General features: G+C 35.7%; 1 protein-coding gene across 1 annotated transcript; it reads left to right on the top strand.

Annotated features, from left to right (window-relative positions):
• Positions 1-433: 433 nt before the first annotated feature.
• On the top strand, positions 434-22,277 carry LOC132104409 (lysophosphatidylcholine acyltransferase 1). Its single transcript, XM_059509867.1, has 14 exons — positions 434-754; positions 9,504-9,643; positions 11,228-11,442; positions 12,204-12,316; positions 12,480-12,540; positions 14,418-14,476; positions 14,918-14,952; positions 15,218-15,272; positions 15,659-15,741; positions 15,927-16,052; positions 19,076-19,229; positions 19,379-19,471; positions 19,645-19,786; positions 21,768-22,277. Exons 1-14 carry the CDS (start codon positions 635-637, stop codon positions 21,962-21,964), a joined length of 1,593 nt encoding a protein of 530 aa, XP_059365850.1. The 5' UTR covers positions 434-634; the 3' UTR covers positions 21,965-22,277.
• Positions 22,278-22,797: the final 520 nt, after the last annotated feature.

The following is a 22,797-nucleotide window of genomic DNA, read 5'->3' as shown; positions in this document are numbered from 1 at the left end:
CCTTTCTTTTTCTTGGGTGGCATCTACAAAGTACAACAAAAGGGCAAAAAAACGGAATATTAAAATGTTTTTACTCTGGCCTTTGTATGTCAGACACACACACACCACCCGCTCGCTGCTAGTGCAAGCACAAAAGTAGTCCCGGCCGCGCGTGTAGCCTGTCAGATACCCCGCCGCCAATCAAATTACGGCGTTTCTTGTACTGTCGTCATTCTGTCCATTAAAATCGATCCAAATAGCAGTGCAAAGATCCAAATAGCAGTTCAAAGGAGATGGCTAAATATTGGTGGGGACAAATTTGTCATCTCAAAATATTGATAGGGACTAGTACCTAGCGTCCCCCCTAAACCTACGCCCATGACAAAAATCCAGTGCTTGGTTAGGTTTGACACCTCCGATGTGATGTCAGAATCTGTGTTATCACGCATGCGCACAATGGAAACGCGCATGATGCTGCTCGCGCCGTAATTCACAGGCGCGTACAAAAACGAAGGCGAACACCGATGGCTCCAAGAAGCGCATGTGAGTCCCTGGAAGCTGAAAAGATCTGTAGTGTGTAACAGGAGCACCGCGTGGACGCCTTTACTGGGGACTTTTGCTTTTTATTTTGAAGATACATGTTTACTCTTTCAGTATGAGGTTCCCTAACAGAAAACTACGCACGGCGGTGGATGGAGAAGACACGGGCGTTTCTGCGCACTTCAAAAACCCTTTCGTGCACGAGTTGAGATTTACACCTCTGCAGAAACTCAAGGTAAGGGAACTTTTGAATTTCTATGACTATTTAATTTCTCACTCTTTGCAGAATGCAAACATTTGCATGTCAGACGGTTTGATTTTAATGTTAGTAGAAGGCTACTATTGTTTGCAGGTTTGTATTGTGACATCTAGGTTTTGTTAGATTCAAAAGCATCCACTCGTGTTTTATTGGGCGTGACGCGCAATTCGAAGTGAACTGAAAAGCATCTGGGTGGCCTATGTTTAAAATACAGGTGTGTTGATTTAAAACTCAGTTTTTCATTATTTCAAAGACTGTTCAAATGTATTTTGTGTAGTGAAATAGTCTGTTGTTGTTGTTGTTGTTGATGTTGATGTTATAATATAAACACTGAGTGGAGGTCATAACTGGCAATGTATAGCTATGACACACTGGCTATAGTAGGTTTGGGTTTGTTACAAGGTTAGAAATTGACAAGAGATCAGGGCAAACCAAGGAGGCAGTTCCTGGGAACTTAAATGAAAAATAGAAATTAATAAATAAACAAACATCTCTTATATTCTAAATTTCATGCAATCAAAATTTTTTATTATGTTTTATATATATATATATATATATATATATATATATATATATGTGTGTATGTTTTATAGTTTATAGTAATTTAAAGTAGACTGATCAAGGTTTATATGAAACTTGAAATATATGTGGGCTGCTTGCACTAAAATTTCATCACTTTCCACTTGTAGAGACTTCAGAGGAAACTGAAATGCCACTCACAGGGGTTATATAGTATAAACTGAGTTTCCAAGTCCTGCTCTTCTGTTTAACTGTCATCTCAATCTTCCTAGCCTTTCCTGTTGTTTTTCCAGTAGCTCTCAAGCAGGAAATCCACCAGAGCTACTGATCTGATAATAGTTCCACTCACATTTCAGCAGGTAGAGAGACCCTTCGGGTAGACTGTATGGTCACCCTTCATAAACCGGACAAGGTTGTCAAGTGTCTATTCTTTTTTTTTTTTTTTTTTTTTTGGCTCCATTAGACTACTGTTATTTTCTAATGTAGCCTTCTTACACAACAGCAGTCTGAAAGATCCAAGGTAGGCTGTGATGATTCACCTGATTTCCATATGCATCAGATTCAAAGATAAATGGACCTTTCTGGTATTATGCAAAATCTTTTTAATACACTCAGGCCTGTGGGCAACATTCTGAGCACTATATGAAGAAGCACAACATTCTCTATTTATAGCATTTAAACCTACTTGTCGTGTTGTAAATCTTAAGAAGTAGGTGATTCCGTTTCTTTAAGCAATATTTCCATTTCCAAGAGCTGGTTAAAGAGATTTCTTTCTTTCACCAAAAAATAAATAAAGAAATAAAATAAAATAATGCTGAACATTTCCGAACCTTCAGGCCATCAAAGAAGTAGATGAGTTTGTTTCTTCATGGGAACAGATTTGTAGAAATGTAGTATTATATCACTTGCTCACCAGTGGATCCTCTGCCGTCAGAATGAGAGTCCATCACAATAATCCACACGACTCCAGTCCATCAATTAACAGCTTCTTAAAGGTCCCATTCTTCGTGATCCCATGTTTTAAACTTTAGTTTGTGAGTAATGTTGTTGTTAGAGTATAAATAATATCAGTACAATTCTAAAGCTCAAAGTTCAATGCCAAGTGAGATATTTTATTTAAAAGAATTTGCCTACAAAAAATGACCCGTTTGGACTACATCCCTTTAGTTCCCTCTAGTTCCTGACGTCACTAGAACCGTTTTTTGACTAACCTCCGTCCACATGAATACACAAAAAGGGGGCGTGGTCTTGTTGCGCTCCGACGGAGAAGGAGGAAGAGCTGCGTTTGTGTTTGTCTCCATGTCGTCGAAATGCTGTTATTTTCATCTCTGAGTCCAATCATCTTTGTTTGGGCTTCCCAGGGACGCTGTACTTGGAGATTAATGGTTACAATTTATGTTTGACTCGGTTCCCGAAAATTATAATCCACATGTAAAACTATGTGCAGCACATTTTGCTGAGGACAGCTTCCTCAATCTCAATCAGTTTAATGCCGGATTCGCACAAATATTATTCTTGAAAGATGGAGCAGTTCCCTCTTTGTCTGGAGAAGGCGTTGTTTATGGACCACAACCGGTAAGTGTATTTTATTATTTAAATTGGTGCGTTTAACAGTTTCTTTAACTTATTACACAAAGGGCAACGCTGTTTAGCTTTGTTAACTAGATGTTAGGGCTGTGCAAAAAAATCAAATGCGATTTTTCATGCGCATCTCGTCAGTAAAAACGCTCCTGTGATTATAAGTACATCTCCAGCACATGCTTCTGCCCACTTGCTTCTCAAAACGAGTCCAATCGCGTTTCCAGGAGGGCAGCGTGCGGTCAGCTGCTGTCGAATCACAACACCGGAACCGCTGGCACAATCAGAACTCGTTACGTATTTCTAAAAGAGGAACTTTATAGAACAAGGAAGACATCAGCCCGTTTTTATGACAGCGAAAACAGCGGTATACAGATAGGTGAATTGTGTGAAAAATACTGTGTTTTTTTTTACACGCGAAACATGAACACGTTATATTGCACACTGTAAACACAATCAAAGCTTTAAAAAAAAAACATGAAAAGATGTTCATTTAATCCGTCAAGGCCTTTTAATTTAAACCGTGTTTGGTCTGTGCATATTTTGCTCCTGATTGAGACAAGATTTTTTTTTTCTCCTCTGGAAAAAGCAATACTATGGATACAGGACCAGAAACCATAAGCAACAGTTGGAAGTAAAAAAAAAAAAAACATCTTGATGGATTTGTTTCTTACAAAGCTTTTTGCTCTACTAGACATTAATTGATGGACTGGAGTAGTGTGGTTTTCTTGTGGTTTATCATTTAAATTGTGTTTTTATCAGCCGTTTTGACTCCCACCCATTCACTGAAGAGATTCCACTGGTAATCAAGTAATATCATGCTAAATTTCTCCAGATCTGTTTAGTTGACGAAACAAACTCATCTACATCTTCAAAGGCCTGAGGAAGAGTAAATCTTAAGCGTATCTTCATTTTTGGTGAACTGTTCCTTTAAGACTTCCATTCTAAAGAGCTCTTGGTACTGAACCATCATCAGCCTTAATCATAGTCAAGTAGCAAGCTGGCAAAATCGATGAAGACTGATGGAGAGATCATGAGAAATTTCAGCCACACTTTTGGATGAAGCTTCATCACAGATAACCGCTCTTGCTCACTCGGTTTTTTCTGTTGTTTTTCATGACATGCACTTCTTGTATGTGTCACAACAAGAATCCCTTTAGTGGTTTTTACTGTTACGTAACATCTCTTAGAAACTATGGCCGAAGCAAGCAAAATTCCTCAAATTTTCTGTACTGTAAATGCTCTTCAGTTGAGGAGCGGTAACATCTGCGCAGTCACGTCATGCTGTCAGGAGGCACTGCCAGTCTTCGTGTGCTCCCTGTAGTGAGAGTAGAGCTTATGTTGTTGGAGATCACGATTGATGGTGATCCGAAGGGAATGTGGAGTGAGCAAGAGCAGGAGGATTTTCTCAAACGTACAAGGCTGTGAAGTGCTCTCAGCGACAATGGCTCTTAGCTGATGCTCATTTGAATTGTAAACGTGTGTGATTTGAGATGACATGACAAACCGTGTGTCTTCTGGATGGCCGAGGCTAATCCAACAGCTTCCTGCTGTCTTCTCTCTGCACGCTCTTAGATTAGTTTATAGTTTTCAAAGCAGATTTGGGTTCTGGCTTGGTTAAATGATCATCAGGGAGTCATTGACCTCTGTTTGGAAAGATCACATCCAGGCTGCTACAATGTTCAGGCCCTACTGATGCTTAAATCCTGTTGGAGACATACATTTTCATATTGTAATTTAAGTAACATAAGTTTTATGTACTGTAGTGTCATGGCATGTTGGAATGTGGATAATCAGGTTTGAGCATACAGTATGTAACTATACCTTGTGAAGTCTCACAACAGTTCATTTGGCTGTGCTTCTTTCAAAATAAAATAATTTATTTATTCCGCAAGTAAAAGTTGAATTGATCAATTGGTCATTACAAATTGGTTATTGAAAGTTATTGAAACTAAAATGACAGTAAAAACATGGTTACAAAATATTTCTATATCAAATAAATGCTGTTCTTTTTTTTTACTTTTTGTTCATCAAAGAATCCTGAAAAAAAGTGTAATGGTTTCCAGAAAAATATGAAGCAGCACCACTGTTTTCAACATGGATAATAATTAGAAATGTTTCTTGAGCAACAAGAATGATTTCTGTAGGATCGTGTGACATTGAAGACTGGGATAATGATGCTGAAAATTCAGCTTTGCATCACAGCGTTATTTTGAGGTTATTTTAAATTATCACACCATAGCCCAGTCTTTAGCTTTTAATTATTTATGAAAATAGGTATGAAAATTAAATATTTAGTTGTTTTTTTGCTTTTATTGGTGCTTATATTATATTATTTAATAGTTATTTTTAATTAATTTGTACTGAAAAGCACTTTGGTTCAACTGTTGTTTTTAAATGTGAGGTTAAGTTGAGTTGAGCCCTTCTTCTTGGGGAAAAAATTCTGCTGATTAGCAAAAAAGGGATAATATTACCTAATTTGATACCGATTTTAGGATGCAAAATAAACTTTCCATTAAACGCATGGAAGCGCGCACGCACACACACACACACACACACACACACATACAGTATGTATCATCTTAATTAATTTACTATGTATCAAAATAATTATTAAAATAACAAAAACAGGCAAAAGTTTCAAAGAAAAAGTATTCAAAATTTAACTTGAGTGTCTTTAGTGTAAATGTATCTGCAAAAGAGTGGCAAAATATGTTCAAATACTCAGTTTAATGTTAATAAATTAACATGGACACAAGTTTGTGAACAAGGTTTTTTTTTACAAAATCTATAAAATTCCTTTTGTCATTTTGATGTAGTAAAACACCCACGGATGCAGTGGAAAGCATCTGGGTCCTGTTTGCATTTTTTGTCTGTGAGTAGCCATAGAGCTAACCTTGAAATATCTTCAGCATCACCCATACACATGGCAATTAACTGAGAATTGAAGAAATTGTAATCTGGCTAAGAGAAAGATGGGAATCGTGTCTTTGTGGCAGTTTTCTGGTGACTTGGAGATAATACTAGACTACTTCACCTTACACATGGATGGCAAAAGCAATCATGCTATGAAATACACCATATTTTGACATACTAGAACAAAACTAGTAAGAAACAAGTATTGGATTTCATTCAGCAAATATGATGCAGGCTGGTTTAAAATATTACTGTTTTTACTGTATTCATGATCACATAAATCCAGCCTGGGTTAATACTACAGTATGCTGATTATGAAATTTACATCAAGTGCTCTGTTTGCATATCCTAGCATATGAATAAATAACTTTACTTGGGCTTTTAAGGGTAGTTAGTAGCAGTAAAAAAAAAACTCCCAGAGAACCCTGGAAAAGCCATAGCTACCTCGAGGTCAGACTCTTGCGTGGTCTTCGTTGTGACTCTCTAAGTAGCTCTTAAGAAACCAGCACCATCCTCCTCCTCCTCTTTTACAGCACTACTAAAAGCCTCAGCTGCAGGTTCGGCTAAAGAAGCACTTTTTAACCTGCACCTCCCCCTCAGGCCTGAGGCAGATAGAGACTAGGTGTGAGGGGGAGGCTGTTAATGAGACCCCATAGGCTGAGATCAAGGCTGTGCCTCTCACTCCTAGGACCGTGTGTATATACAGTGTGTTGAGGTGGGGAAGGTCAAGATCAGGTCATAATTATTGTTCTCAGCAAATTATTTTAGCTCCTTCTCTTTGTTCAGAAAGCATAGGGGTGTTTTTTTTTTTTTATTTTATTTTTTTCTCATATTGAATAAGTGATTTTGTATGTAGTCCTCACTCAATACATTTTACATTAGCGCTCCTCCTCCTCCTCCAAGCTCTCTCTCGCTCCCTCCTTTCCCAAGAGAGCCATCGCCTCAGCCTCTAGATCAGTTTAATCTTTCTGTCAGGGCAGACCGCAGGTGTTGACAGCAGCTCTAGATAAATAAATAAACACTAAACAGACCACACATCTCCACCCACAGTTCATCTCCTCCTAATGGAGCCGTCGTGTGAACCCATCCACATTTAATCACCGCTGTCAGAGATGCTCCGCTCCAGCACTCATCTTACGAGGACAGCCTTAACTAATGCAGTTAAAACAGCTAGTAAATTTAACAAGACGGGTGTCAGTCCAGTCAAATGAGAAACTTTGAGGAATAACCTCATTCTAGGCTCAACAAATGGAGCATTGGTGTCATGAGTCAGTCGATTTTTCTTGGAAATCGGAAGCACAGACTCTCAGGCAGATTAAATATTCATTAACCAATCTTGGTCTTAACGTGAGCTCGTTCCCGTCTTCTGCTTTGTCGTTGGGTTCTTGTGACAAACTACCCGGAAATCTTCATTAGCTTTAAGCTGGGATCAACAAAGTTGAACCTTTTATATTGTTTTATGAAAGATTACTTATTTAGTAGGTTCATTTTTGAAGTAAAGCAAACATGAGAAAAATACTTTTATCAGAAAGCAGATTTCCAGGAAAACAGTTTAACCTTCTTATTTGGGATTCGAAAGACCTCAAGATCAAGGTCTTGCTGGCTAAAAAATGATTAGAATCAGTTTGAAAATTATCTATTTTCTAATTTTTAAACCATTTAAATGGGATTACATTAAACAAAACCAGTTCTCCATTTAAAGGTTTCATTAAGTATTTTTACACCGGATCCAATGGAAAAAAATAATATAAATACATAGAAACAATTTTCACTCAGAAATTGCTAGTAAATTTTACAAATTACAAATAAATGAACAAGTAACACATTGAACATTTAGATTATTTAGCATATTAAATGTTATTTTATAGGAAGAAAAAGTAAAAAAGTACTCCAATAATCTTTGTTTTATTTACAACTTTGAAAAATAATTATTTAACCATATGTTTAAACAATGCAGGCTCATTCATGTTTTGCCAGTTGCCTAATACGCAATATATTTATGCTTGTGGCAAATGAACTTTAAACTGAAGTCCCGTTTCTGTACAGGATAATAATGACCTCTTAGAAGGCCACAGCAACTGTTTTGTGGTTAAACGTGTTAAAGCTTCACTAGTATCTGCCTGTTGGGGTTTGATAAGGTCAGAAGAACATAAAAGAATTTGAATATAATTCAATATTATTAGGCTATTATGGTTTTTACATAACATTTTACAGCATTGCAATCTCTGGGATTCCAAATGTTAGATGAAGAAGATCAAGAGAACCTGAGGGTTACAGCACAACATTCAGCTTAGCAATGTGTATTGAGGTCTGTAGATGTAAAGTTTGTAAACCATTGATGGGAAAGTGAGATATTTGTGGTCAAGAGATCATCAGAGATACACTGATGCAAACCTGATCTTTCCCCTTCGATGATTTGACGCATCAGTAACTGGTGTACAATTGAGACATGTCTGGTATACTGGATTACTTTAGATGCAGAATTTGTGGACATTCTGAATGGAGTTTGAATTACCATATATTTATTGCAAGAAAAAACTGTTACAGTATAATGCTTTCATGTAAAGTCCATATCAGATACCACGAGTGCCCTTCCTTTTGCTTTTAAAAAACCAACTCCAACGGGAAGAATAAGAAATGCATCTAACATCAGTTGACTTTTTATTTTATTTTAATTTTATTTCCTGTTCCCTCTTATTGTCCATCTTATGTGATCTTGTTTTTCCTGTAGAAGCCTATAGAATCTTGACATGTGATGTCCTTGTGCTCCGAGCTAATGGCTCTCTTAGTACAGTAACAAATGGCTTACCATATGTATCTAATTCTGGCAGCGCTAAAGCATAATTGGATTTTCTGTTATTTAGTTGAACTTGAAACCAGAAGCCTCTATAGTGTAAAATCATCCTAGATGTAAATTGCCAAAATATTTCTGTGTGCTATTTATAAAACATATGTATAACCAAAAAATGTCCCTATATTCATGTTTAAAAAAAAAAAAAAAAAAAACCCAAAAACTTTTTTACAATAAGGCCCTATTAAATGTGTTGTAATGTTGATCTATGTTCAGTTTGAACAACTTCTGGGTTGTATGTTGTATAAACACTATTTTGTTACAGAATCAAGTTGTTCTTGTGATTAATTTCAACAGTTTCACTCCGTATTTGCAAAGTCATCAGATTTTTTTTGCCAAGTCAAATCCATGGAATTTATGATCCGTTCATACATGCATTTTATAAATAAAGCCCCAGGGTTCTTAATTCTTTTATAGTCAGCTTTGAAGTAAACTTTAGATCATTGACTACCGAGATTTAAATCTCTCCGAGTCATATAACTTAAATCTTGATCATTTTCTTCAAGCATTTCAAACACTAAGCCTTTAATGTAGACATTACATCAGCCGTCTTTATTTTAAACCTAGAGGGTTCTGCTTACAAGAGCCGAATGTGAGTTTGGATATATTTGCTCGTCTAGAAATTCTCTAGGACGGAGTAATCTAAATGTTAATGTTTCTCAGACCTGTCTCTTTCTTTCTTTGAGTATTGCATGGCGTAGCAAAATGTAATGTGGTTTCACTGCATATTTCTCTTTCCCTCCTATCTCTTTCTGTATGTGACCCTCATATCTCACATGCTTTCTGTTTATATATAAAAAAAAAAAAAAAAACGAGTTTAACCCCTGGTTACATAACACACTCTTTCTCTCTCTCTCATAGATAGCTGTGATGACGATGACCCTGTTCCCTGTTCGTCTGCTCTTTGCTGCGTTCATGATGTTGCTGGCCTGGCCCTTTGCATTCGTGGCTACTGTTGGCCATTCTGAGGATGCAGTTGAACCTCTATCCTGGTGGAGGTGGTGAGTAACACATCAAAATGTCAATCAGATGTGAGAGTTTGGGAACATTACGCTGCCACACTGCACATCTGCTCTTTGCATGAGGTTACACCGCTAAAATAGACCTACAGAGCCGGTCACAATACAGGAACCCTGGCAGTTGGCATATTACTATTATTAAAGGTTAAAATTAACAACTTTAACAAATTGAATTGCTGAGTCCAAATTGAATTGCTATTTATTTTTAGATATAATGATCAGCAGTCAAATAACTGTTGTATGCCAACATATATAAACTTTTTACTGATGTAATTGTTTATACTCGTATTTACATGATTGCTGTCAATAAAAACTTTTATAAATGTCTTTTCATGCAAACATACATGCTAAACTTTAGTTTTTTTATCTTGCTAACTATCAAGTTATATGTTAATACCACATTTATTACTCAAATGTTGTGATAAAATGGAATGCTAAGATTTAGTTTTATATTAAAAGATTGATTTGTGAAATTTAAAAACTCAAAATGAATATTGATCAATGAATATTTTCAACCCCAGCCCTATTTAACAGAATGTTGAGTTGTTAGCTTAGCATCCCATTTGAGTGGAGATTTTTCTCTTCATGTGGTGGTGAGCAATATGTTGCACGTGCAAGTGAGCATTACCTCAGTTGCTGACCACTTAAATAATTCTCTGAATTAAAACATTCTAAGTTAGTTTACTGTGCTTTGGAACAAAGCCATATTCTAAATGTTCTTAGATATTGGAGAGCTCGCTCTCTTCCCCTGCTAAATTTAAGAGCACTGTATTGTGTGTCTGATGTACTGTATGTGTGGCACACCCATCCACACACACACACACACACACACACTGAGTCACATCACACTGCTCCATTCACAGTGTCTCCATTCCACTATCACCTGATCGCTTCCAGCAGGGTTTTTCATATTCTCTCACTGTGCATTTGTCTCCCCGTGTGTGTTTTTCTGTATCCAATTGTGCATGAGTTTGTTCATGTGAGGGTGGAGAGAAGAGGTTTTTGTCTTGTGTAAATTTGAACAGACACGCTCAGTTACCAACACTGAAGAGGCACAGCTCACCAAACTACTTTTCTTTTTGCTTCTGTGCATGTTTGAGAGGGTGTTTCACTGTGTGATCGGGAGCCAGCAGGGTTTAAAAACATATTTTCTAGTGCAGTTAATATTTAGCATGAAGTTCATGTAGAAAGCTAAGGTTTAACTAGTTCAGTGCTTAATTTTAAGCATTCTCCAAAGACATCTCAGCAATTACCTAGTCTCTGGATACAAATGCCATAGATGTCATATAGTAAAATAGATACTGAATTTTACATAGTAAAATAAATGTAATTTTATTAATTATAATGTTATATGCTCCGCTTTTATTTTTTGTCGTTTGAATATCCAATTTACGCCAGGCTAGGGAATGAAAATAGTTTGCGTCTATTCATGCTGATTTTAAATGCTGTATGATCTGGATCACAGTCAGTTGGATGTGAATGCAATTGAATTGGCACAGAATGTCAGGAAGCAGGTGACATTTTCCTGCTAACTCTGTCTCTGTTTCCCTTGTTCTGTCTCTCCAGGCTGGTAGATCTGGTCCTAAAGGCCATCATGAGAGCCATGTGGTTTTCTGGAGGGTTTCATTGGGTCCGTGTGAAGGGCCGGCCGGCGCTGCCCAGTGAAGCACCCATCCTCACAATGGCCCCTCACTCCTCCTACTTTGACGCCATCCCTGTCACCATGACCATGGCCTCTATAGTGATGAAGGCTGAGAGTAAAGACATTCCAGTCTGGGGCAGTGAGTTTTTAAAAATCTATCAATATACAAACATTTAAATTCTTCAGCTTAGTTCAACTTTGAGCTGTGCTCCGATAGTGATTTTTATTTGTTCATCTTTATGGTAAGCGATACGCTGTTGTTCAAAAGTTTGGGGTTGGTAAGATTTTTAAAATGTTTTTGAAAGAAGTATCTTATGTTCATCAAGGCTGCATTTACTTGTCCAAAAATCCATTAAAAGCAGGAATGTTGTGAAATATTACATTTCAAAATAATTTTATCTATTTTAACAAATTTTCAGCATGATTACTCCAGTCTTCAGTGGAGCATGATTATTCATAATTTTTTCTGATATGTTGATTTTGCTGCTGAAGAAACATTTATTATAAGTGTTGAAAACAGTTGAGCAGCTTAATATTTGTGTAAAACAGAATAAAAGGTTCAAAAGAACAGCATTTATTGCAAATGGAAATCTTGTATAACATTATAAATGCCCTTACTTTTACTTTTGATCAATTTAGTGCATCTTTACTAATAAAAGTATATCGTACTGATCCCAAACTTTTGAACTTTTCCAGTAGTAAATAATCTAACTTGTCTTTAAAAGCATGTTCATTGCTGTGTGGTCATGTATAACTCAGCGTGGCGTACTCGTACATTGGCCCATGATGAATAAAATTCATGATCTGATAATAATCTTAAAAATGATTTTTTGCGCTCTCTCTGTCCATCCCTCTCAATTCTCTCTTTTACCTCACCCTTCACTGTTTCTCCATTTATAGCTCTTATCAAATTTATCCGGCCTGTGTTTGTGTCCCGCTCGGATCAGGACTCTCGGAGGAAGACCGTGGAGGAGATCAAACGCAGAGCTTGTTCTGATGGCGAATGGCCTCAGGTATCACCCAAACACACACACTTATTGATATTATATCATTATCTAATGTATTGACGTTCACACAATATAAGTGTGCAAACACACATTTGAACTACTTTATATCATGATTTGTGCCATGAGTGCAGTGCTGAGTTATTTCCGTCTGGCTGTGGCCTGTTTTCAGATCATGATATTCCCGGAGGGCACATGCACCAATAGATCCTGTCTCATCGCATTTAAGCCCGGTATGTGCCCACCTCTGACTAAACACACTTCCCATGCCCATGTTTTTTTTTTTGAGTCTATAAGAAATATTAGGAAACATTTTTGAGGAAAGTTCACTAATATTTTGTATGTGTACACTTTGGTGTTTGCGCTCTCTTTGTGCCCTATCAGTTAATATCAGCATCTGCATGTATATAAAACCGTGAGACTAACTAAAAAAAATGTATTCTAGCAATGCCTGAGAACATGATGTGGTTTAATGCCGTTATCCAATTACTCAGACTTTGCTGTATAAATCTTTTATAAAGATTGGGTCAGAAATCTTTTGTCAACAAAAGCAAATCTTTCAGAAGAGAAGTTTCCCTGTGGTTTTCCGCCAAAATAAAAGGATGAATAACCATAAATATGTAAATATTGAGATTTTTATTAAATGTAACTACAAATAATAATAATTGTTATTAAATACTTTAGTTAAATATTATTATTATATTGAGATTTTCATTGATTTGAGTAATATTAATAATATAACAATAATAATAATAAAAAATTAGATTTGCAATTAGATTTGTCTTCCCAGTTTGTTCTGCTTGTTTTATTTGTTTCTTTAGATATGAATCAATAAAAAAATGAAATTATGTACAGTTTCATGCTGGGAAAAAAATATTTTTTGCCAGTAAATTTTGTGATCGATTATAAGCATATGCTGTTGTAATTACTTTCCATTAAAAAAAAAAAAAAAAAAGTATGGCTTCCATTAATATATTAATGACTAGAAAGACATCATAGTCCATAGGAAAATATTCCATAAAAATATAATGATTTTTAAAGAAACTCATCGATCTTTAGTGGAGCTGTGTATGCAAAAACATGGTGCATTTAGCACAAAATTGCTCTGTTTGAAAGTTGGGTTGAACTTTTCAAAGGTAAGTGAGTTCAGTCTTAGTGGATGGATTGGCCAGTTTCTATTAGCAGCGTGTAATAAGGAGCTGTTTGCAAGCTGAAGGGCATCTTTCATCTCTCTGCACCTTCCCAGAAGTGATGAGATATGACTGGCACAGAGACTGAGGCTCAAAATATAGAGAAAAAGAGACTGCGGTTGTTTTCTTTACTCTGGAGTTCTGAAAAGAGAATTTAAAGAGATTGTTCAAAACACAAAAATAAAAAGTTATTTCTACCACTGTTCAAAGTGTTCACCAAGACTGCAAAAATACAGTAAAACAGCAATAATATTGTAAAAATATTCTTAAAATGTACAATTTTAACCTGTTCTATTTGAATGTCTTTTAATGTAATTTATTTCTGTATCAAAGCTGAATTTTTAAGCATCATTTATTCAGTCTTCAGTGTCTTATGATCCTTCAGAAATCAATCTAATATGAAACATTTATTAGTGTTGAAAACAGTTTTATTTTTGTGGAATTCTTTTTTTATTTTATTATTATTTTAATCTAAATGTTTTGTAACATTATGATCATTTTAATTTCTTTTTCTGAATAAAAGTTTAAGTACTGGATGTACCTTTTTTTTTTTTTCTTCTAAAATTATAATTAGCGACTTGCCTCAACAAAAGACAATTTCAAGTTTAAGAAGTTCTTAAAGAAAATATTTCAGCTCATCAAAGTTGTGTATTAACAAAGCGTATTCTAATCCTCTAAATGAGCTTGAGTGCTATGCAAGTAATTGGTTAGCAGTCATATCTGAATATTAAAGACAATTAAGGTTGATGAGATCAGTGGATTTAGATACTTAAGTTCACAGCCACAGTCAAGCAGAAGGCTCAAGTTTCAGCACAGACCATAATTTTAATGCCACACCTGTCCCTCCGAGTGGAACGAGGTCAAAGCTTAAGTCCTCCTTCTCACACGTTTCTCATCCTTTTGTCCCTCCTTTCCTGCAGGTGCGTTCATCCCTGGAGTTCCCGTGCAGCCTGTGCTGTTGCGGTATCCTAATGAGATGGTAAGAATAAGCTCAACGCCCAAACAGGGAGTGCCATCAGTGTCAATGTCGAACCACTCATACTTACTGTCTACAGCTGTGCATTATGTGCCTCCATTCATGAAGACGATTAATTAATTTTTTTTCACAGTCCAATCAAATGTTTTACTTTTTTATCCACTGTCAAAACATTTTTGTCTGTCTATTATGTCTTTGTTTGCTTATCTCATAAATAATACAAGCCCAGCAATCTCTTGGGGCACTTAGAGCCAAGGTTGTGCTTTCAGAGGAGCAAGGTCATGTTCAAGTGGTTAGGCCCCAGTTGGTGGTGTGTGTGTGTGTTTGTGTGTGTGTCTGCGGGATAGTTAATAGGTTAGGTGGATACTGCCTGTATGACATGTGTTTTTGTTTGAGATGCCAAGCCTATTCATTGCCTTCTTTCTCTTCCCATTTCTTTGACAGGATACAATCTCATGGACGTGGCAAGGACCTGGAGCGTGAGTTGCCTTAAAGGGATAGTAACCCAAAAATTTAAATTGTCATTATTTACTCACCTGCATGTCATTCCAAACCTTTATGCATTTCTTTTTTCTGCTGAACTTCAAGATGTTTTGAAGAATGTTGGTAACCAAACGGTTTCAGTTCCCATTTACTTGCATTGTTTTTTGGGTCCATGTGATTAAGGGGGTGTAGATTAATGGTCAAGATTTATGTGCTTGTATATATTTGTGAATTAAAATCAAATCCCATTATCTTTTTCAGGTTTAAGATTCTATGGCTCACATTATGTCAACTACATAACTCCATAGAAATAGAGGTGAGATCACATTTTGTTATAAATATCATGTTATTTCTGTATTTTTATATATGCTATTTTAAATAATAATATTATGTATGTATTTATGTATAAAAAAAAGCTTTTAATTTTTATTTTTAGTGAAAGTTTTAATCATTGTTCTTAATTTCTAGTTTTTTTTTATTATTATTTAGCATTATTATTATAAATATCGGTTTTAATCTTGTTTCTTTTTGTAATTAAAGTTATTTGCCAAGACAATTTAAAATTTTCAGCCTCTATTTAATTTCTATGTAAAAAAAATGTTTTAATATAGTTTTTAAAGTTTGTAGTTTTAGTTAACAGTAACAACAGCGGTAAATATGCACAAAGCCGATTTGATGATGATAAATGTTCTGTATGTCCAGTATCTTCCTACGTACAGCCCATCAGAGGAAGAGAAGAAGGATCCAGCCCTGTTCGCCAGCAATGTAAGACGCATCATGGCCAAGTGAGTGGATTTTAAAGACTTGACAAAGTGCTTTTGTTGTGGCAGTTTTTAAGAACACTTTTTATTTCATACTGATCAAAATAAATTTGGTTCTGTTTGTTTGGCTTTACACTTCTTCTTCTTAAAGGCCCAGGTGTCCTGTAATCAGTAATATAAGGTTTTCATTGTATGTGTTTTCTCTGTAGGGCACTTGGGTTGCCCATTATTGATTACTCCTTTGAGGACTGCCAGCTTGCTATGGCCAAAGGGCCTCTGCGTTTACCCAGACACACCTGTTTGCTGGAGTTTGCCAGACTGGTACGGCGTTTGGGGTAAGTAGAGCAGTAGTTTGAAGCATGATGTCTACGATGATGTATGCTATTCAAAAGTTTGGGGTCAGTAAGAACTTTTTTTCTTTTTTTAAAGAAATTAATGTTTATTCACCAGGGATGGATTAAATTGATTGAAAAGAGTAAAAGACATTTAAGATGTTAACAAAAAAATCTGTTTCAAATAAATGCTGTTCTTTTGAACTTTCTATTCATTAAAGAATTATTATTTTTTTCTATTTATTAAATTTGTTTTTGAACACCAAATCAGCATACTAGAATATTTCTGAAGGATCATGTGACACTGAAGACCTGAGTAATGATGCTAAAAAAATTGCTTTACCATCACATATCACATGCATAAATGTTAATTATATTTCAATATAAAACATTTTAAATGGGAATAATATTTCACTACATATACATACATGCATACACATGGCTATCTACCAAAGATAGAAAGCAAAAAGAAGAGAAAGCAAACAAGGCAGAAAATGCAATCCAAATAGCCCAGTAAACACAACTTTGATAACATACTTTGTATCTGAGGATGTCCTGAGCTGGTGACTGTCACTGATCAGACCAGGCTTCATTACAAGGACAACAGGAAGACCGTCAGTGGAAAGTTTTCCTGTGGTTTCTTTAAGTCGCTCTGTCAGATTAGAACTTGTTAGACCGAGAGAGTTCTTGCCGTTTGTCTGTGTGGTGTACTTCAGATGATCTCTGTAGCTTGAGCTTGGAGTAGCCTGTGGGTGTTTTGCAGACCAGCAGGCTGGGATGGTCTTTTGAAATGACAGCCTTGATCTCGATCTAGATTTTTTTTTTTTTTAGGATGAAAGAAACGGTTCTCCGGTTTTTGTTGGTCAGCTGAATTAAGTAGGTTATTACAGTGAAGGACAGTTTAGAAGGTCCCAGGGACACGAGGTGTTGGTTTGGTCACTGGGTGACTCAGTCATCCCACCAATCAATCTGTCAGCACCGATCGCCTCTACATATCATCGTATTGATCTCTGATACTTCAGCAGTGCCACACCAAGAATCATTATGTTCAGTAGTATGAGCAGCGCTGTGCTGACTGATGAAAAATCACACGCAACCCTCAGCCTGCCAGCATAATGAGAGGAAGTTAAACATGGCCTTTGTTTGCTTTGGATTAGAAGCTGAGGATTGATTTTACACTGCTGCTGCAGCAGTGAGCTGGTTTGAGCTGATGCTCTTCTTCTGACAGTGAACATGGTGCCCTCTAGTGAATATGAGGAAGAAACACAGGCAGCAAGTGTTTGAAAGATTAGTCAAAATCAGAATGTGTGTATATATATATATATATATATTTAATACCAGTCAGCATCAAAGGTGCGGCAAAATGGCTTTGTCAAGTACAGTGAATAAACCCTCTGTAACCTTTTTCATTTAAGGAGTGCAACTTAATGCATGTGGTTCTACACTTGATATTGTGACAACAGGGTGAAATTTTAAGTCTAACTTTATTATTATTATTATATTTTAAAATGTACAATTTTTATTTTTATCTGATGCAAGTAAAGTCAGCAAATAAAACTAGAGACATGTTAAAGAAACACTTATTTGCCTTTGATGCCATGTACAGTAATAATCAAAAGTTTAAGGCCTATAATTTTTTTTATGGTTTTTGAAAGAAGTTTCTAATGCTTTGATCAATTAATTGTTATTTATTTGTCTTTTATTTTGATTAATTCTATTTATTCCTTTGATGGTAAAGTTAAATTTTCAGCAGTCATTAATCCAGTGTTCAGTGTCACACAATCCTTTTTCTTCCTTTTGATTAAGAAACATTTCTTATCAATTTTGAAAACTGGTCTCAATACAGACCTTTACGCATTCTTATAATGTCAGTTTGTTAAGAGTTTAGCTGAAGTTTTATCATTTCTCTGCAGTGTTTCCCGTGTTATTGGTCTGTGATGCTTATCCGGACTGTTCCCACAGCAGCTGAACATCTCACACTTGGCTTCATCCATCTAGAATACTCTCTTTGTAGTCTTGTACCATCCAGTCTTTGTTATTTGTGCCCTCCTTCTTCCTTTTTTTTTAGGATTCTTGATGAATAGAAAGTAAAAAAACAAAAAAAAAGCATTTATTTGAAATAGAAACCTTTTTAATATACATTTCTTTACTGTCACTTTTGTACATTTAATACATTATTGCTAAATAAAAGTAATGATTAATAACAATAAAAAAGTTATAGACCCCAGACATTTATCTGTTAGTGCTAATATTACCATTTCTATTCTCAAATGTGATTTTCTTTAAACTCTATCACAATGACATCTCTGCAGACCATATGCATTCTTATGCAGTCAATTTGTTAAGTGTCTAGCTGAAGTTTTATCATGTATTCTGCAGTGTTTCCCGTGTTATTGGTCTGTAGGATGCTTCTTCAAACTGTTCCCACAGCAGCTCAGCATCTCAAACTTGGATTCATCCATTTTTAAGACTCTTTTTTTTTTTTTTTTTTGTAGTCTTGTATCATTGTCTTTCTGCCCTTTTTTTTGTTTTGTTTTTTTCCAGTGTCAGATGGGACTTTCTTTTGAAAGTCTTAAAAGCACAGCATCTCCGAGTCGTCTCTGTACTCTTGGTGATGAAACCGCTGTTTAGTGTGTACTGTTCAATGCAGCTGCCAGCTGAGCTCCAGTCAGGGGTCTGTTTCTCAAACTAGAGACCCTGATGTTCTCGTCCTCTTGTTATTCTGGGCCGTCCACTTCCCTCCCTGTGCTGGTTCGATTCAGTTTGCTTTCTTCTTTCAAGACAGTGGCTCATCGAACACCCTTCATCTCTCAAAATAACAATTCAATAACAAGTTTCTAGAGAAATTTCTTTTTTTGAAACCTCTTGAAAGAAATGCAAGTTTACTCTATACTTTCAAAGATACTACTTTGTTACATTTCATCAGAAAACACAAGTGCCAAATTAGTATATTTTAATATTTTCACCAGCCATTTGCACATTTGGAAAATAACTAATGTTGGATTTTATTTTGTCTTGTCTGTCAGGCTGAAGACGGGGGTCACTGATGAAGTCCTGCACGAGGAAGCCTCCAGGGCCCGTAAACTGTGTGGAAGCAGACTGGACGCCGAGGGATTTTCTCAGTACCTCAATCAACCCTTGACAGAAGCAGTCCAGGACATCTTCTCACTTTTTGAGGAGGTTACATATTTCTCAACGTATCTTTTTATTAAAGCATGACGGAACAGAAAACAAATTAACTTTGTCTTTCAAACACACCAGTTGAAATCAGTTATGTGTTTCTATCATGTCTGTCTGATAGTGATGATATTTGAATGAATTGTTTCCAGCACGGGAAGATGGATGTGAGAGAGTATGTCATCGCCCTGTCTGTGGTCTGTAGACCTTTCAGATATCTGGAGACCATTAAAGTGGCCTTCAGGGTGAGTTGAGTTTCTACAGGTTTATACGAGTCAGAATCTCACACACATTCATTGTATGCTATATTATGATTAATAGATTATAGTTCTTAATATTTATTTAGACCTAATGATTTTTTTAGGTCTTGATGGGAAGGAGAGATGGATGTTCATTTGAAATATTGTCTTCTGTCCAGATGTTTGAAGCACAGGAGGATGGAGCAGTTGTAGAAGATGAGTTGGCTGTTATTCTGAAAACCGCTCTGGGGATTGGAGATTTTGTAGTTTGCGATCTCTTCAGGGCCATTGATTGTCAAGACAAAGGAAAGATCACATCTGGTAGGTCAATTTACATTGGTTTACATGTTGAATGTCATTTAACTGTTAGATGTGCTGACATTATAATAAACCACTGTGGAAATTAAACCACTATGTGACTATGAAACCTCTATAAACCTTGTGCTCTGTTGAGATCACCTTCACTTCCTCATTGTTGTAACCAAAATTAAAAAAGTTATTTAAATGAATCATTCTGGTCCTTGATAATTAGCTAAGCCTCATTTGAAATAGTTGTAAAACACTTGTTTTTGCGCCTAACAACTCTCTTTAGCGGTTCTAAAACCACTGTAAACCACAGCTTTATGGGGCTTAGTGCTTTAGAATGAAATTCACTGATTAAGACAACATATACTGTGATTTCATTTACACATTAATTTTGAGTAAAATAACATTGTGAAACCATGTTAAACAATAAAAAAAAAAATAATAACATTGTAAAATAATGCTGTGGAACATTGTTTTTGGACATTTAATGGCCTATTAATTGCAATTAAATGAAAATGGATTTAAGTTTAAATTTATATTAAATGCAGATATCTGAACGTTCACACTGCAAGCCTACATGCTCAATTCAGTATTTTTTTTTTGTATAGAGTTAACAGTAGCTGTTATTGTTGTTTTAAATGTGGGCAATATCTGACCCACATGCGCAAAAGAACAATACAAACAGGGTAGCCAGGTTTTCATAACACAATTTGCATAATTGCTGCTCAAACCTAGTCCAAAACTAGCCCAATTGCATTCTGGGGGTATATATATTGCGTTTATAACCCACTGAGTTGAAAAACAACCCGTAGCAATCATGAAAGAGTAGCCCAATTCTGTGGGAAATCTGTGGACTTGGCAACACTTGCACAGGGCTGCAGTAAACACGGAGGACATAAAGTAAGCAATTATTCCTTTATTTATAGTGTGATCTGCCGCTGAAGCCAGCAAAATTAAATGCAGGCAATATGAAAAATAAAGACTAGGATGTGACTGAAGAGAGCAGAGTTTTGAAACTTTTATGATACGAGCCCTCATGTTTTGCTTGTGTGTAGATTTACCACTGCAGTACTTATGAGCTCTGACACTTTACTGTACTTCCACTGACTACCTTTCACAACTGTATTGATAAATGTGGGTGTGTAAAATCTTTGAAGTGTCTCCCATGAGTGCAGAATCATGACGTTATGTGATCTAGAGTGTCATAAAAGTCGCATTAAATCTGATATGGCTGTTCACACTGCGGTCGCATTGCAAAACATCTGACATGTATCGGATTTGGTAAAAGATATTGGAATTCTGCGTGGTTTGTGCTGTTCACACTGTCATGAGAAAAGCAGATCGAAGTCGAACGGGAGCAAAAAACAAAACAATTGGATTTGGGCCACATTTGCATAGTGTTTTTTTCTTCTTCTTTTTTTCTAAATAAGAACAGTTCATGTTTAACTCTTGTCTTTGAAATCTGGTTAAAGTATACTGCAGAATGTAATGACAAGCATTAAAATATGATTTGATATAATTTCGGTTGAAACTAGTATGTCATGTATTTAAATATTTTCATACTTGTAGTAATTAATTTTACTAATTACTAAGTTTATTAATTATATTTGAACTGCATTACCTCTGAATGTAATATCGAATAACTAGCTACAGTTGTACAGTTCTAATCAAGTGCTTTACATGTGCATTAGTATTTTAGGCAGCACCTCAAAATAAGCATGGCAAAATATTATTTAAAGTAATGATTAAAATAAACTTTTAATTTGATTTTAAAATGTATTTTTAAATGGCTTTTAATTCTGTTAAGAAACCATCATGAAATTATACCTTTTTAAGTACACTGAAGTTACAACTGGCATTTATTAATTTATATACTTAGAAAAAAAAATGTAGTTAATAGATACCTGATTACTACGAGTTTGCATCAAGTTGTAGTAATGTTAATTTTTTCTCATATCTTTGGTATGTTTGTAAACGTTTTGTGTGTTTGTGGCAGATGATTTTTGCCGGTTTCTGGAGAACTGTCCTGATTTGGTGGAGCAGTACCACTGTCTCAGTGAGCCGATCCCTCAGCCCTCCAGAGAATCCTCATCACCCTCAGAGTCTCAGCCTTCAACTAACGGCTTCTGTGCTGACTTCAGCCCTCCAGATCCCAGCACTCGCAGCGCCGCACACAGCAAGAAACAGAACTAGAAGCAGCTCTTACGATCACGGCCTGTCATCCTCATTGTGTGTGTACTTCTGTGCGCAGGAGAGATGATGACAGATGAAATCTTGAAGTTGAATTGTAATTTGCATCTGGGTACATTACCCTAGGGAGTCTTCCAGAGTTCTGTTCAAAATCCTTTTTTTTTTTTTTTTTTATGCCCTTTTGAAGAACCTGTCTTCAGGGCAGTTAGTTTTCTGACAGTTCTTACAAATAGAAACCAATGACAAAATGTTTATCTTTTTTTTTTTTTTTTACATTTTAATAGATTTTCTATATAAAGTGTTGTTTGCTTTATAACATGAGAGTGTGGTTTTAATATACGCAAAACAACAAAAGTCTTGGCTGATGTTCTTCGGGGTGCAATATTAAAGTGATATTTCAACACGTACCACCACATGCTTCACAAATTATTAGTATAAAGAAAATGAGTGAACCTGTGAAAGTCTCTGATTGGGTTTTAGATGAAAGGATTTTTTCAGAAAATGCTCTGTGGTGCTAGACAATTAAAGATCTCTGACAAACAAATTCACACTATTTGTGATGGATTTGTGTTTAAGATCACAGTAATACTGTATAAGCCTGTCCTGTTTAAAATCACTAGTGTTATCAGTAGAATTCAGTATACATCCATTTTTATATGTTATCAATTAACTCAAATCCTTTCCATGAAAACAAGAACCGTGTTTAAAAATAATTTTTAAAAGGTAAATAAATACGAGCAAATATTTTCTGACACAAGAAAAAATTTTTCAAATATTTTCAAATATTTTTTTATTATATAATAAAACATTTATAATAATAATAATTTAAAAAAAAA

Source organism: Carassius carassius, chromosome 25 (assembly GCF_963082965.1).
Source record: "Carassius carassius chromosome 25, fCarCar2.1, whole genome shotgun sequence".
NCBI classification, from domain to species: Eukaryota; Metazoa; Chordata; class Actinopteri; order Cypriniformes; family Cyprinidae; genus Carassius; species Carassius carassius.
This window is presented reverse-complemented; position numbering and strand designations above follow the sequence as displayed.

Coding starts and splice junctions, on each gene's coding strand:
- LOC132104409 (XM_059509867.1), top strand. CDS start 635: ATGAGGTTCCCTAACAGAAAACTACGCACGGCGGTGGATGGAGAAGAC. Junction 755..9,503: donor CACCTCTGCAGAAACTCAAG/GTAAGGGAACTT, acceptor TCTCTCTCATAG/ATAGCTGTGATGACGATGAC. Junction 12,541..14,417: donor TCTCATCGCATTTAAGCCCG/GTATGTGCCCAC, acceptor CCTTTCCTGCAG/GTGCGTTCATCCCTGGAGTT.